The sequence below is a fragment of the Taudactylus pleione genome, unplaced genomic scaffold, assembly GCF_031769625.1.
Source record: "Taudactylus pleione unplaced genomic scaffold, aTauple2 ptg000199l, whole genome shotgun sequence".
Lineage (NCBI taxonomy): Eukaryota > Metazoa > Chordata > Amphibia > Anura > Myobatrachidae > Taudactylus > Taudactylus pleione.
In genome coordinates, this window is record NW_028284601.1 from 3,481,984 (window position 1) to 3,497,876 (window position 15,893).

The following is a 15,893-nucleotide window of genomic DNA, read 5'->3' on the forward strand; positions in this document are numbered from 1 at the left end:
ACACAGGTTATCTCCCTGTCCCAAGCACAGTGACAGCACATTCTACTCGGTCTGTAGGGCCATCGTGAGCATTTAGTCGTGGTGCCTCCACTGAACAGTTGTGTAAGGCAGCTACGTGGTCTTCTGTCCACACTTTTCTTAGGTTCTATGCCTTTGATACTTTTGCCTCTAGGATGCTATCTTTGGGCGACGAGTTCTCCTTTCTGCTCAGGAGCATCCCCCACCCTAGGGGAACTGCCTTAGGACATCCCCATGGTATCCTTGTGGATCCCTATGGACCCTGAACAAGAAAATTAGAGTTATGGTAGACTTACTTAGATAACTCCTTTTCTTCGAGGTCCACAGGACACCCACCCTGATGCACCTGGCAGCATGGGTAACGTTTTTTTCTTTCGGTCATGGATTCCTTCATTTTGTATAAGAGTGTTTCTGGTGTACGATTGCTCTTCCTTCTCCTGCCTTGAGGCTTGTTAACTCAACTGAAGGCCTGTGGCTAGGGGTGGGGTATATATATGGAGGAGGACCCGAGGCATGCTGGAAGCTGAAGATTTATCTGTTTGGTGCCTGAATCTCTCCAACCATAATATCCCCATGGTATCCCTGTGGACCCTAGGGACCTCAAAGAAAAGAAGTCATCTAGGTAAGTCTACCATAACTCTAATTTTCATCAACCTTGTATGTCGCTGCTGTTGTATGTATTGCAAGGATATTAAATTGTTTATCAACAGTATTGAGAAGCTAATTATTTGTTCTAGCTAATCTACAGTTCTGCTGCCCTACCCCAGTCCTATTGGGGTCCATTAGCAACAAAGGTTGGATACACACTAGAGCGATATAGGCGCCATATGTCTTTTTCAGGCAAATTCAAACGACATGTCGTGCAGGTCGCACAATGTGTACGACCGATTGTGCGCTACCACAGGTTGTATAGGACATCTTCTGGTTGGCAGTGCGGTATGGTCAATCAGAATATATTGTGTAGGACCCCATGATTCTGGATGCGGCCACTGAAGATATAGCATACTGTCGCATGCTATATCATTCAGTGTGTACGGCGACAGCAATGTCGTTCTGTCCGTCGGCCTGGAAACACATTGTTCTGAGATGTAGCCGGCCAAAGTATTATGGTGCGTATACAGGGGATGATCGATAACAATATCATTGTCCAATCTCCCGGGTGTGCTAGACGATCAATATCGATCATCCAGCACACCACCAATTCACCAACGACTATAGCGATCCGCGATCAACGATCGCAGGTCCCTATAGTAACCTGGTCAATATTGACCAGGTTGGCCTGCATGCACAGTCGATGGACAATATCGATATCGTCCATACATGCCCGCGCATCGCAGGTTGTTGGGCACCGAAAAATGAACGATATGATAGATATCGTTCATATCGTCCATTTTATTCGTACCTTGTGTATGCACCATTCACGGCCCCCACTGACAGGTCTATGTTCTTATAGTATATTTGCTGTTGCAGATATAGCTAATCCTATTGTTACCTGCTGGTGATAGGTAGGTAGATAGATATATCTATATATCTATATGTGTCTGCAAAGCTTGGGAGAGATGAAGACTGGAGTTGGGAGTTGACAGTTTGGATTTTGCTGTTGTCATACGAGATGTCTCGTGTACGTGGAGATGGTACGTTGTGGTACAGTTGTTCTCGTTTATAGATCACGTGTCATTCATCAGTTATATTTTGCACAGCTCAGTACTGGGCATGTTTATTACAGGGGATTTCCCTGCCTCTCCCCACTGATAAGTTTGTTTATTAGTAACTGATTTTACAACCCACATCCATACAGTACACCTAAGCAGCTATACAGTAATTACTATGTGGTCAAAGGGAACAGGAGCTTATCACCTGTGCGTTCTCTCCTTCAAGCCATCAGGTCTCCTAGGAATTCACAGCAGTACTAACATGAGAGTGACGTGAATCCTGCATAGTTTCCCTACCAGAGGGTAGGGGATAGACCTGTTGTGTTGGCATTATGTGCTGATTAGTGAAGGTTGCAGCTTATTGCTCTCTCAGCATTTGTGAGTGTACGTACATGTCCTATTAAAATGGTAGCGCCACTTAAGAACAGGACTTGGGCCTATTTATGGAATTTACCACCTGCGAAAATCATGCGTAGCAGCAGTCTCTGCATGATCTACCTACCTCAGCTATTTACCAAAAGCTGGAGTTATTGCAGATGTCGCCTGCTTTCAGCTAGGAAACGCAGGTTACCACAGTCCTCATTATTTTGTTTTAATGAGAGCTTCAGTCTTCTCCAATTATTAGGCTCTAAAAAGACCCCCCCCCATAGCTAACGCCATCTTGTTAACTATGGGCCCCTATTTTTCCAGAGTGGGACCCTCTTGCATGTACTGCTGGAACTCCTTGCTGGTGGTGTTAGACTGCTGGTGACGGGGAGAAAACTACAGATTGATAAATAGGTGAGAAAAAAAAAATCCATACAATATTCGGCGATGTAAAATAACTTTTCTCGGGACGCACTGTCATCCTTCATAAATAGACCCCTAAATCTCATATTGAAATGGAATAAATATATTTGCTCTTGGAAGTATTGGTGATGGTTTTAGCTTTTTGTGTTTTTCTTGTTGCTGTTGTTTTGGCTTTCTTATTGATGGGAATGACTGGGGTGGGATTTAAAGGCACACTAACCCTATTTTATTATAATGTTACTCGCGAACTTCTTGCCCAATCTGTGATGTTATCTTATGTAAACAGCCCATTTCATGCACCGCCATAGCTGTTGTCGTTTCAAATAACTGATCCTCTTATACTAAAGCTTTCCACCTCCGATCTGCATATGTTCCTGTCCCTGCATTTAAAATAGGTAGTTCTCACGCTCTCCCACTAAGGGTTGCATACACATGCAGTTTGTGGTCTTTAGCAAACATAGGGCTTCATTCATTATGAATTGCATCTGCGATTGCAATGGCGGTTACGCACACAGTCTCACTGCGATAGTATGCTAATCCATTGCGATTGCTATGCTGACATAACACAACATAAGGGCATACTTGCCAACTCTCCCTCATTGTCAGGGGGACTCCCTGAAATAGTAGCAAATCTCCCTGACTCCCTGAAGAGTCTAGCAATCTCCCTGATTGCACCTTACCCCCATATTAAGTAGCTGTTATATATATAAAAAAAGATATATACATTCAAATGGGATAATTAGTATAATTTCCCTGCATTGGTTATAAGTAGAGATATGCGCCGACCACAGTGTTTTTTTAATCTGGATCTCCCCTGGTTTTGGATCTGGATTGGTTTTGCCAAAACCTCACCTCCGTGTTTTGTTTTTGTGTTTTGGATCTGGATTTTTTTCTTAAAAAAATTAAAAAAAGCTAAAAATCACATAAAATGGGCCTTTTTTTGTTCCTACAGTATTAATTTTGACGACCTCACAGCTCACAATATTGATTTGTTCATCTAGTTTAGGCCCAAAATTTGCACCAAGATAGCTGGCTGACTAAGCTAAGCTGCAGCAGTGGGCGGCACAAACACATGGCAGTTCAACTTCAAACATGGCACATCAGGAAACACTTTTATTATTCAAGAGAGGCCTGAGGGAGTTGGAGTATGTATGTAGATGAAGGCAGGGCAGGGATAGGAAGGGTTGATTGGTAGTAAATTTTAATTTAGTTTTTTGATTCCAAAGAAAATTTATGAGTGAGAAGGGGAGGGGAGGAGGCATTTACAAAAAAAATGTGATACAGTACATTTACATCAGTCCTAGCCACAGAAGAATCCTTGAGCATGGCTGCTGCTGCTGGGAGTTGATTTTCTCATCCCAGAAGGGGACCAGGAAGAGTGCTTTCTAAAAAAAAACCTAAACAATTGACTTAAATAATGCTTTGCAAACCTTCTATAAAGGCATTTCCCAACCTGTACAGGGACATAAAAAAACATAGTTAGTTAGTGGCCTCAAAGTGCCACTTAACCAGCACAGATATGTGGACAAGTGTAAGATCTATGATTTAAGGACAGGGCTAGCCAACCCTGGTCCTCAAGAGCTACCAACAGTGCATGTTTTCCAGGCCTCACAGAATCAAAACTAAAATAATTAACTTCATCTGTGGATCTTTCTAAATATTTTGGTGAGTAATGAGTACACCTGTGCACCAGCTCGGTCATCTGGAAAACATGAGCTCTCGAGGACCGAGGTTAGCTACCCCTGATTTAAGGCCTTAAGTTGTGTCTTTCTTGAGAATCCTGTGCATGCTTCTGCAGCTAGGAGTGGATTTTCATCCCAGAAGGGGACCATGAAGAGTTCTTCCAAAAAACAATTGACAAATAATCTTTTGCAAACCTTCTGCAAAAACATTTTCCAACCTGTACTGGGACATTAAAAAAATCAGATTTAGTTAGTGGCCTTCAAACTGCCATTGTTCCCACTGTCCACTTAACCATATGAGATATGTGAACAAGTGTAACAGAGCATTAAATGCAACATTTCAGATTTAAGGTTTAAATCTTATGTTGTGTCTTTCTTGGGAATTCTATCTTGAGCTCCATGCCTGCTTGCTGGGAGTGGATTTTTTTCATCCCAGAAGGGGACCAGGAAGCGTGCTTTCCAAAAATAAATAAACAATTAACTTAAATAATCCTTTGCAAACCTTCTGTTCTGTAAAGGAATTTCCCAACCTATACAGGGGCATTAAAAAAAACAGTTAGTTAGTGGCCTTCAAATTTCCATTGTTCCCACTGTCCACTTCTTAGATATGTGAATATAATGTTAGAATGTAGAAGGCCAAAAATTGGGTGGACCACACATGGCTGTTTGATCAACCATGGCGACTGGATTAGTGTCATAAGGAAGAGGAGGCTGCAAACTGGGTGTCATGTTATGAGTTGGCCATATGGGGTATGTTGCTGTTAAGGGATCAGGCTGGTTATCATTATAATTTATCAGTGGACACATTATTATTATTATTATTATTATTATTATTATTATTATTATTATAGTTGTTATTTTGGGTTGCCATCTCCTGAAGGGTGTTTACCAACAGACAGAGACTACATTATCAAGACCTGGTCCCCCCAGTGGATGTAGTCTGGGAGGTAGCAGAATAACAAAAGCCTCCATGTTGTCTGTGCTTACTATTCCGTATTTCAGTTTTGATTCAGGTAGGAATAAAGGCCCTCATTCAGAGCCGTACGCTCTGAGCAGAGCGCACGCTCTGAATGAGGGCCGGGCTCCATTTTCATGGAGCGTCCTCCTGGACGCTCGCATAGCTGTGGGTCACCACCCACAGGCTATACGAGCGTGCTTTGTGATGGGCGCGATGGTCGAGACCATCGCGACCATCGAAATTGCGAGCCGGAGCCTGCGGTTGAGGTTTTCAACCGCAAGCTCCGGAGTGATTTTGGCTCTATCAGAGCCAAAATCACTCCCACTGACATCACTAGTGATGTCAGTGGGCCGGCTTCTGACGGGAGGCGTTCCCGTGGGAACGCCCCCGTCAGGGAGGCATGCCCCCGGCACGCCCACCAAAGGGGGCGTGCTGTCAATCAACATTGACAGCACGCCCCCTTTGATCAGACACAACGAGCGAAGGACTTTCCTTCGCTCGTCGCGTCTGGCGCATGCGCACGACGGAGCTCCCTCCGTCGTGCGCATGCTAGGTCCATAACATCGACCCACTTGCGAGCGGACAGCCGCTCGCGAGTGGGTCTGAATCAGGCCCAAAGTCGGCTACAGAACACAGTGACAGAATCACTGGATGTCTTAGTGCATTCAGGCCAAACACGATCCATGAATTCCCAGACAGATTCCGGGCAGATGAATCCTTTGCTTGTAATAATCTTTGGTAATTCCTGGCAGGTGTTAAAGCCAGACACTTTGAAGCCTGTAACTTTGAACTGCTTTATAGAAAACATGTGAATGAAACCTTTCCACACTGCAGAACATGATGGAGAAATCCCTTGAAGTTCAGCACCTAGAGCATCTTTTTTCATTTTCTCTGAGGCCTCTCCTGACTGTGAAGAAAGATTCTCCACACTGTAGTCTTCCATTGTGACTTTTTAATGGTGATTTCAATGTTGTCCACTGGCTGAGATCCATCTCATCTGAGGGTTGGGTTTTCCCCTTGCAAATGAGATAATTCACATCCAGATGGTGACTCTTATGTTTAGCCATGGTGTCAGTCTCTCTTTTGGCAGAATTTTCACAATCTTGGTCTTGGGGGCACCATGATGAATCAGACAGATCCTCCACGGTAAACATCTGATCTGGTGTTGTATCTATTTCTATTAAACCTTTGTGTGTGAGTTTAGTCATCTGCCACTTGTGGTGGAGCTCTTTTTCTGCTTTCTAAATGATCTCCAGACACAACGTAAAACTTAAACCTTAAAATGAAAAGTTGCATTTAATGCTCTGTTCCGCTTGGTCTAATAACACACTATAACCTACTAGACTTATAATCTTTGCTTTTGTTTAAATTTTTGAATAGAACAGTTTTAGAATTTAGGATGTCTATTCTATATAGGTATGTAAATAAATATAGGCTTTAGTTTTTTAGAGCATATAACTTTATAAGCTGTTAGGATAACATTTCTGCTGTGTTTAAGATAAAAAAAACGACTTTTTGTAACCCAATAATTTAAAAAACAAAGTTTTAATTGCAATATTCATGCAGCCCCTTGACAAACAGCAGCACAGCACCCCTGCGCAGCTATGCCAATGACAGGTGTGGCTAACATGCACACAATAAAATTGTTTATTTATTATTTTGGGCAGCAGTCCCTCGACAGACAGGAGCACAGCACCCCTGCGTACCTATGCCGATAACAGTGACAGCCAGGTGTGGCTGACATGCACACAATAAAAATTATTTATTATTTTGGGCAGCAGCCCCTCGACAGAGAGGAGCACAGCACCCCTGCACACCTACTCCGATGACAGTGACAGCCAGGTGTGGCTAATACGCACACAAAAAGAATTTGACAAAAAAATACAATATTTTTTTATTTTTTTCAGCTCCAGAACTTGGGCCCAGAGCACAGATTGATCACGACTGGAGCCGGGCAGCACTAGGTTGCAACTTGCGCTGCTGGCTGGATCTTCTGCTGTTAAGCCTAACACGCAACGCACGCACACTGAAAATTATTACACAATAAGACACTTTTATTGTTTTGGTTTATTTTGACCATTTTTTTTTTTTTTGTTAGAGTCCAGAACTTGGGCCCAGATGGACGCAGCAGAGCCCAGATGTATTCTGCACCAGCCCAGGCGGACACAGCAGACAGCACAGCAGCACCACCAGCCCAGGACACAGCAGACAGCACCAGCCCAGAATGGATCAGCAGTACACCAGCCCAGGACACAGCAGATAGCACAATACCAAACAACAGCAGCAACTCTCCCAGCCCTACACTACACACCCTCCCTGTTCAGTCTCCACAGCCGGAGTGAAATGGTGTCCGTCGCGTGGTCCCTATAGACTACATTGATCATAGAGACGTAAGCTCGCGAACCACGAGATTTCCGACTCTATGGTTTTGCCTCGGTTTTGAGATCCGAGTCAGGCGGGAAACCCCGAGCCTGCTTGGATCCAACTCGGAACTGCTAAATTCGTGGGTGTTCGGATTTCCGAAATCCGAACCCGCTCATCTCTAGCTCTAAGGCACAATGATCCCTATAGCTACATGCATTTTCTGAAAAGTATCAATGTTTTTTTTATCAACACATAGATCTTACTAACTGCTTTGGGGCTCATTTACATTTGGATGTAAGTAAATTTTATGACACGCCCACTTTAACGTACGCTCATAGGTGTTGCTTTCACAATCTACCTGAAAAGCTTTTCCAAAAGTAGGCAAGTATGTATAAGGGCATCCACTTTACATTACACACATCCGTAAATCTTAGAAAGACTGCGAAACCATTGGTAACATCGCAGCCTCACGCACACTTGCACAAGCTCTGGCCTTACTCAGGAATTGCTAACTTCATCGCACGCTATGAGGCCTCGGGCTGCGTATGGCATCGCAGTGGATAATTTCTGCATGCCGACCACCCTGTCACCTCCTACGAACGGCACTACCTGTCAATCACTCTGCGATGAGTCTGCGTAGTCACTGCGATCACAGTGGCCGGTTCGCGCACACGCACTGCGGTGCATGCGCAGAATGCAACAATCGGCTAATTGCGTGCGTAATCGTAGTTGCGATCGGTAGTGAATCAGGCCCAGAGTTCTTAGTCCTGCCTTATCAAAATCCAATGGTTTGCAAATAAATATTGATAGGGGAGATTGATTGTTTTGGGCTGATAGGCAATCTTTAGTGTGTTAGTCTGCGTGCAACACAAAGCTGGAATATGGCAATTGCTGTCCCTACCCTAGATGCAGAATGTTTCCTCTAACCTTTGATTTTATTACTTTATTGTCACTTGCTTGTAAACCTGTAAATATTACATTCCAAGCAATGGTTTTCCTATAATCATGTCCTTTAAAAAGTTTGCAAACACTCTGGGACTTACTATACAATTTTCTGTCAGATATCTGTTCAATCTGGTTGGTTGGGATGAAAACCTGGTAATTTATGGGAGCAAATGACAGCCGATCATATGGTTTTAAACACTGAAAAAAAGGACAAAATAAATTGTTCAAATTGGTTAATTTTGTGTGTTTTAACCAATTTATCTGAACAACCATTTTTGGTTATTTTCCAGTGTTTGTGCGCAAATGGACGACTGTCATTTGCTCCCATACATTGACAGGTTTTCATTCCAACCAGCCAGATTGGACAGATAATTGTATAGTGGATGCCCAGCTTTAGAGAAGGATAGGAGTTTGTATCATGTAAGACTATGTATTAAGGCAAATACAGAGGAAAAAAGGCACCTCACGCAGCCATCTATTGGCGGGAGAGAGAGATGGGCGGCGTTAAACTGGCCACACATCTAGAGATTATCTGTCCAACCAGCCAACTAGTTGATTGGTTGGATTGAAAATCTGGTAAGGGATGAAAGCAAATGACAATCAGCAATTTGCTCCCAATTGCCGGAAAATGGACAAAAACTGTTGCTTGAACAAATTGTTTAGATCAAACATTTAACAAACTTATCTGATGACCATTTTCATCTGTTTTCTGGCATTTAGGAGCAAATTGCTAATCATCATTTACTCCCATGCGTTACCAGATTTCCATTCCAACCAATCAACTAGTTTGCTGGTTGGACAGATAATCTTTGGATGTGTGGCCAGCTTTAGGATGCACACTAATGAGATAAATCAGTACCACGTGAAATACAGTATGCACTGTTGCCTCCCATCTTCGCTGTGCTAAATTATCTGCCAAATGTGGGTGCCGAAGGTCAATAATGCTCCGTTTTATGAGATAGTTGTGTTGCTTGTAGTAATAAAATATTATTCGTGAACCTTTTCTGCTCCAGAAACAGACCATAAATTACTATCATGCCTTTTTAGTGGCTTGCCCTACGTGACATTATGGGCCTGATGCAAAGATGTCATCTGTATGTGCTAACATATTGCATGCACAGTAATAATAGTGTATGTGCACCCATATAAAGAGTAGTACGCATCTTGCAGCGCACCCGCCTCCCCAATCCATACGCTTGGTATGCTACTCGCCATGATCATCAGTGCCGACTTGCACCAGCCTATACGTCATATGCCTGGAAACTACAGACGTCCAACCATGTGAAGCCCACAGCAGTGCTGAATATGCCCACGCTGAGCTTTGCCTATGTAAGAATGCCTCCTTATCTTCCATAATCATACGTGGAGATACAAAATGCACACAACGATTCATCGTATTCACTTGCGTGCATTTGTACTAGTGGGAAAATACGCTCTGAAAATGGGTGAATGGATGATTAACTCTGTGTCAGGCCCTAGGTGTCTGTTACTGCATATTATTTCCAACATGTCTAAAGGATTCTTCACCAAAAGTCACGACATAGCTGTGATTAACAGAAGAGAAACCATTAGTCTTGCATAAGATTTAGGGGTCTATTTACTAAGCAGTGTTAGGAGACAGAGTGAAAAGTGATAAGGTTCCAGCCAATCAGCTCCCAACTGTCATTTTTCAAACACAGCCTGTGAGATGACAGTTAGGAGCTGATTGGCTGGCACCTAATCACTTTCTTATCACTTTTCACTCTGTCTCCTAACACTGCTTAGTAAATACACCCCTAATAACGTTATGAACATAATTACTCCTACTCACTGTAGGCAGCCATTTTGTGGGCTAAACCATAATGTTGGGCCAGTGGTGTCAATTTGCAGGTCCCACCATAAGTTAAAAGGATGATGCTCAGAATAAACTAAAAAATGTGTTTTGGGTGAATTATGTGTGGAAAAAATAATATTATTATTATTATTATTATCCTTTATTTATATGGCGCCACAAAGGTTCCGCAGCGCCTTACACAGTACATAAATGAGCACACAAGAAAAACAGTTAATAGTAATACAAAACAATGCAGGACAAGGACAAGGTTATAAACTCAGCTGCAAAACACAAGCAGCAGGACATGAGCAACCAGGTGGTAGGTGCCATTGTAGGGAGTTAGGAGTAAATTATACTATAAGTAGGGGGAGGAGAAGCACGTGAGGATGAAGATCTCTCAAACCTGTGCTCTTCTGGTCCCACAACTTGGCAGACTCCATGCTTGTAGCGTTGTCAGAGCTTCTCGGTCATCCGAATGGGATATTACCATGGGGAGGAGCATTGACAACAGCACTGTCAGGCTCAGCCAGGAGAGAGGATCCCTCATTTAATCTCTCTACAATTCCGACAAGATTTCCCAGTCTGTTTCCTTCCTGTCACTTTGTGATAATAGCTGAGTGTTCTATTTATATTTAGGGGTAAATTTACTAAAGTCAGAGTTTTTAGAAGTGAGTTTTAAAAGTGATATTGCCCATAGCAACCAATCAGACTCTACTTAACATCATAGTTGCCGACTTTCTGGCTGCTCCTTCTGGGAGGAAGCAGCCAGATCGGCAGGGCAGCGGGGGGGCGTGGCCGAAAAAGGGGGCGTGTCCGGACGGGTGCATGACATTTGTAGGCGTCACGGGGCGGGGTCACGCGATCGCGTCATTTTGGCCCCGCCCTCGCTACACAATGCCGATAATACAGGCATTGTGAGGCAGGGGGCGGGGCCAAAATGACGCGAATCGCGTCACTGGCTGCCCTCGCAGCGGGGGTTAGCAGTACATTGCGGGGGATATCGGGGGGATCGGCGGCCACCGGGAGGCTTGCCTGCCTTTCCGGGGGGGCGGGAGCTGCACCCGATTATCGGGAGGCTCCCGCCCAAATCGGGAGGGTAGGCAACCCTGCTTAACATTTAGCTAGCACCTTCTAGAAAATAATAGTTAGAATCTGATTGGTTGCTATGGGCAGCATTACTTTTAAAACTCAATTCTAAAAACTCTCACTTTAGTAAATTTACCCCTTAGACTTTTCTGTAGGGCTTGCCACAGCGGGGCCCTATAATATATACAGTATATATATATATATATATATATATATATATATATATATATATATACATATATATATATATATATATATATATATATATATATATATGCGCCCTGTCGGACATTTACAAAGGTTCTGCACTTTAATGACTCCATTCTTGTGTACAGGACAAAGGTTGCCATACCCACATTACGGAAGTGTATAAAAGGCAATTGCTGTGTGTACAAAGCACTTCTACCAGTGGATGTGACCAGGAGGCAGCAGACATGGCATTTGTTTCAGCTGTGGGCTACCAGCCAGTCTACAACCCGGTAAGTGCCAGCTTCCCCTTTCTGTCCATGAGATGCACTCTCCACTACGTCACCCTGCTTTTCTCTTACTAGCTTATCATAGGGAAACCACACTTATCAGTGGAGATGACAAGGTTCCTACTGATAAAGCTATTTATAATCTATATGTTTTAACCTATGACAATTAGACATTCCCCATACCTCTTATCTCAGTACATGATGGCCCCTAGATTATGTCCGGAAATTCATTGGAAGAATGTTCATAAGGACATTTCTGCAAACTGTCATTTTTCTGAGGGGAAATTTATTAAATAGATTAAACTGTATATAGCAGTTAGGCACAAGATGCAGCGTTCTGTCACCAGTCATGAAATGCGTTCAGTTGTATTTCCTCCATCATACACTTGTGCTGTTTGTTATTGCAGACAAAGAACAGCGCAGTAACTGTATATAATCATATAGGGAAACGTTACACAGACAGCTACAGCAACCGTCGCTGATTTACCTTACTGAGAGTTTTTATAGCGTTTTCCAGGCAGAAAAGAAAAATCACTAGGGGGCATATGTATCAAAGTTTGATGTGAGATAAAATTGTGAGATATATATCACCAACCAATCAGCTCCTAACCAGAGCCGTAATTAGACTTTTTGGTGCCCTGTGCCAGAAAGAGTATTGGCGCCCCCTCATTTTTCAAAGGGACATAATGCACCCAAAAAGGGCTATGGCTTCATGGGGAAGGACCAGGGAAGAGATAGGAGAGGCCAGGAGATGCTGGGGATGAAATAAGAGGAAGCTACAAGCAAGAATGATAATAAACAGAAATTTGACAGGCCCAAACAGCGCCCCCTGCCCTGTGGAGGCCCTGTGCGATGGCACCGGCCGCACTACTCTAGCTACGGCCCTGCTCCTAACTATCATTTTTTTAAACACAGCCTGCAAAATATAAGTTAGAAGCTGATTGGTTGGTGATATACTGTATATTTCACAATTTTATCTCACACCAAACTTTGATACATATGCCCCTAAATCCCTTCCTAATAGTGACCCTGCCCCTCATTGTACTCAGCACTCACATTTAGGGGCTAATTTATCATTAAATATTTGCGGCTTATTCCTTGAAAACACCCATTTTCGGGGGCTAACAGCAAATATTTAGTATCACCCCCATGCATGAAGGAGGGATGGCAGCAGATATCTCCAATTCCTGCTGCAATCCTTCCATTCCCGCTGGCAGCCGCAGACCCCCATAGGATTTTTTTTCGGGGGATGGGATGCTGCCATTAGCCTGTTGTAGCCCATGAGCTACACTTCGCATTATTAGCCGGCAGAGTTCCCTCTGAACCCTCCCCGGCAATGGCGGCCACGCAGTAGCCCTGACAGCACTCTGGGCACATCGCAGGGACGGACTCTTTTTAAAGTTCCTGTCCCTGCAGGTGCTGGATAATACATTCCAGCGCTATGATGGCATCTTGCAATGCAATCATGGGTGGTCATATAATGCCTAGATCGCAAATGTGATCATTAATTAAACTCAGCTATCTCCATAGCAGGGAGTATCCAGCTGGTAATCCGTTTCTCTGTGTTGGATCTGCCCTGCTTCAGAGATATCTGAACAAAACAGCACTGACGCTGATGTACAGAGGTCCTGGCTATATGCAAGTGCCCGGGTCCTGCTATGTATAGTGAATGGTGATTAGTGAGGTTCCCCAGGAAGTGGCTGCACCCAAGGACTGCTATTGGAAAGGAAAGGATCAATTTCAAAAGTGCTGGCTATGCAGAGATCCATTTCCACTTGCTCACATAGGGGTTGAGGCAGAGCTTTACCCAATTAGGCTACCATTGCACCCCCCCTTCCCCCACTCAACCTATGTGCGAGCGCCACATAACCACCCAGTTACTCCATTTCAGTCACAAGTGGAGGTGCCACTCAAACAGGCAGGGCCGGATTAAGGGGGGGGCGACCGGGGCCCCCACCACTAGAGCACGGCACGCTGACAGTGACAGAACAATTTCCCCTGCTAGTGTGGCCGATGTGGGGGCGGAGCCAATACGACAAGCCCTGCCCCATATGATCAGCGAATTGCGGGATTTCAGCGCGAGTGGGCGGATCCTAATCAAGGGAACCACAGCTGTATAAAATGTAAGTGTATGTGTACTGGTTTATTGTTTATATATGTGTATGTATGTATATATGTGTTTATGTGTATGTGTGTGTTATTGTATATACAGTAGGTGTTTGTATACTGTGTGTGTATGTGTTATTGTATATACAGTATGTGTTTGTGTGTGTATACTGTGTATGTATGTGTTTGTGTATATATGTGTGTTATTGTATATACAGTATGTGTTTGTGTGTGTGTATATATATATATATATATATATATATATACACAGTCAGGTCCATAAATATTGGGACATTGACAGAATTTTCAGATTTTGGCCTCTATTCACCACCACAATGGTTTTGAAATGAAACAAACAAGATGTGCTTTAACTACAGACTTTCAGATTTAATTTGAGGGTAATTACATCCAAATCCGGTGAACGGTGTAGGAATTACAACAGTTTCAATATGTGCCTCCCACTTTTTAAGGGGCCAAAAGTAATGGGACTATCAACTCAAAAGCTGTTTCATGGACAGGTGTGGGCTATTCCCTCGTTATTTCATTATCACTTAAGCAGGTAAAAGGTCTGGAGTTGATTCTAGGTGTGACATTTGCATTTGGAATCAGTTGCTGTGAACTCTCAGTATGAGATCCAAAGAGCTGTCACTATCAGTGAAGCAAGCCATCATTAGGCTGAAAAATCAAAACAAACCCATCAGAGAGATAGCAAAAACATTAGGTGTGACCAAATCAACTGTTTGGAACATTCTTAAAAAGAAAGAATGCACCGGAGAGCTCAGCAACACCAAAAGACCCGGAAGACCACGGAAAACAACTGTGGTGGATGACAAAATAATTATTTCCCTGGTGAAGAAAAACCCCTTCACAACAGTTGGCCAAATCAAGAACACTCTCGAGGAGGTAGATGTATATGTGTCAAAGTCAACAATCAAGAGAAGACTTCACAAGAGTGAATATAGAGGGTTCACCACAAGATGCAAACCATTGGTGAGCCACAAAAACAGGAAGACCAGATTAGAGTTTGTCAAACAACATCTAAAAAAGCCATTACAGTTCTGGAACAACATCCTATTGACAGATGAGACAAAGATCAACTTGTACCAGAGTGATGGGAAGAGAAGAGAAGGAAAGGAACTGCTCATGATCCAAAACATACCACCTCATCAGTGAAGCATGGTGATGGTAGTGTCATGGCATGGGCATGTATGGCTGCCAATGGAACTGGTTCCCTTGTATTTATTGATGATGTGACTGCTGACAAAAGCAGCAGAATGAATTCTGAAGTGTTTCGGGCAATATTATATGCTCATATTCAGTCAAATGCTTCAGAACTCATTGGACAGCGCTTCACAGTGCAGATGGACAATGACCCGAAGCATACTGCAAAAGCAACCACAGAGTTTTTTAAGGCTAAAAAGTGGAATGTTATGCAATGGCCAACTCAATCCCCTGACCTGAATCCGATTGAGAATGCATTTCACTTGATGAAGACAAAGCTGAAGGGAAAATCCCCCAAGAACAAGCAGGAACTGAAGACATTTGCAGTGGAGGCCTGGCAGAGCATCACCAGGGATGAAACCCAGCGTCTGGTGATGTCTATGCGTTCCAGACTTCAGGCTGTAATTGCCTGCAAAGGATTTGCAACAAAGTATTAAAAAGTGAAAGTTAGATTTAGGATTGTTTAGTTTGTCCCATTACTTTTGGCCCCTTAAAAAGTGGGAGGCACATATAGAAACCGTTGTAATTCCTACACCGTTCACCTGATTTGGATGTAATTACCCTCAAATTAAAGTCTGCAGTTAAATCACATCTTGTTTGTTTCATTTCAAAGCCATTGTGGTGGTGAATAGAGGACAAAATATGAAAATTCTGTCAATGTCCCAATATTTATGGACCTGACTGTATATGTGTGTATGTGTTATTGTATATACAGTATGTATTAGTGTGTGTATACTGTGTATGTGTTATTGTATATACAGTATGTATTAGTGTGTGTATACT

At 43.2% G+C, this 15,893-nt stretch overlaps 1 protein-coding gene across 3 annotated transcripts in view; it reads left to right on the forward strand.

Annotated features, from left to right (window-relative positions):
* The first annotated feature begins 6,883 nt into the window (after positions 1–6,883).
* LOC148518712 (galectin-4-like) overlaps positions 6,884–15,893 on the forward strand; it is a 40,142-nt gene continuing 31,132 nt past the window's right edge. Inside the window, exons 1-2 of one of the 3 annotated variants that reach the window (XM_088477165.1) lie at positions 6,884–7,489; positions 11,643–11,786. In XM_088477165.1, coding sequence (XP_088333291.1) covers positions 11,742–11,786 — 45 coding nt within the window. In that variant the 5' untranslated portion in view covers positions 6,884–7,489; positions 11,643–11,741. Of the gene's footprint in view, positions 7,490–9,726; positions 9,738–11,642; positions 11,787–12,724; positions 13,907–15,893 lie in introns of those variants that run through there. The other 2 variants (XM_088477166.1, XM_088477167.1) reach the window with 2 other exon arrangements.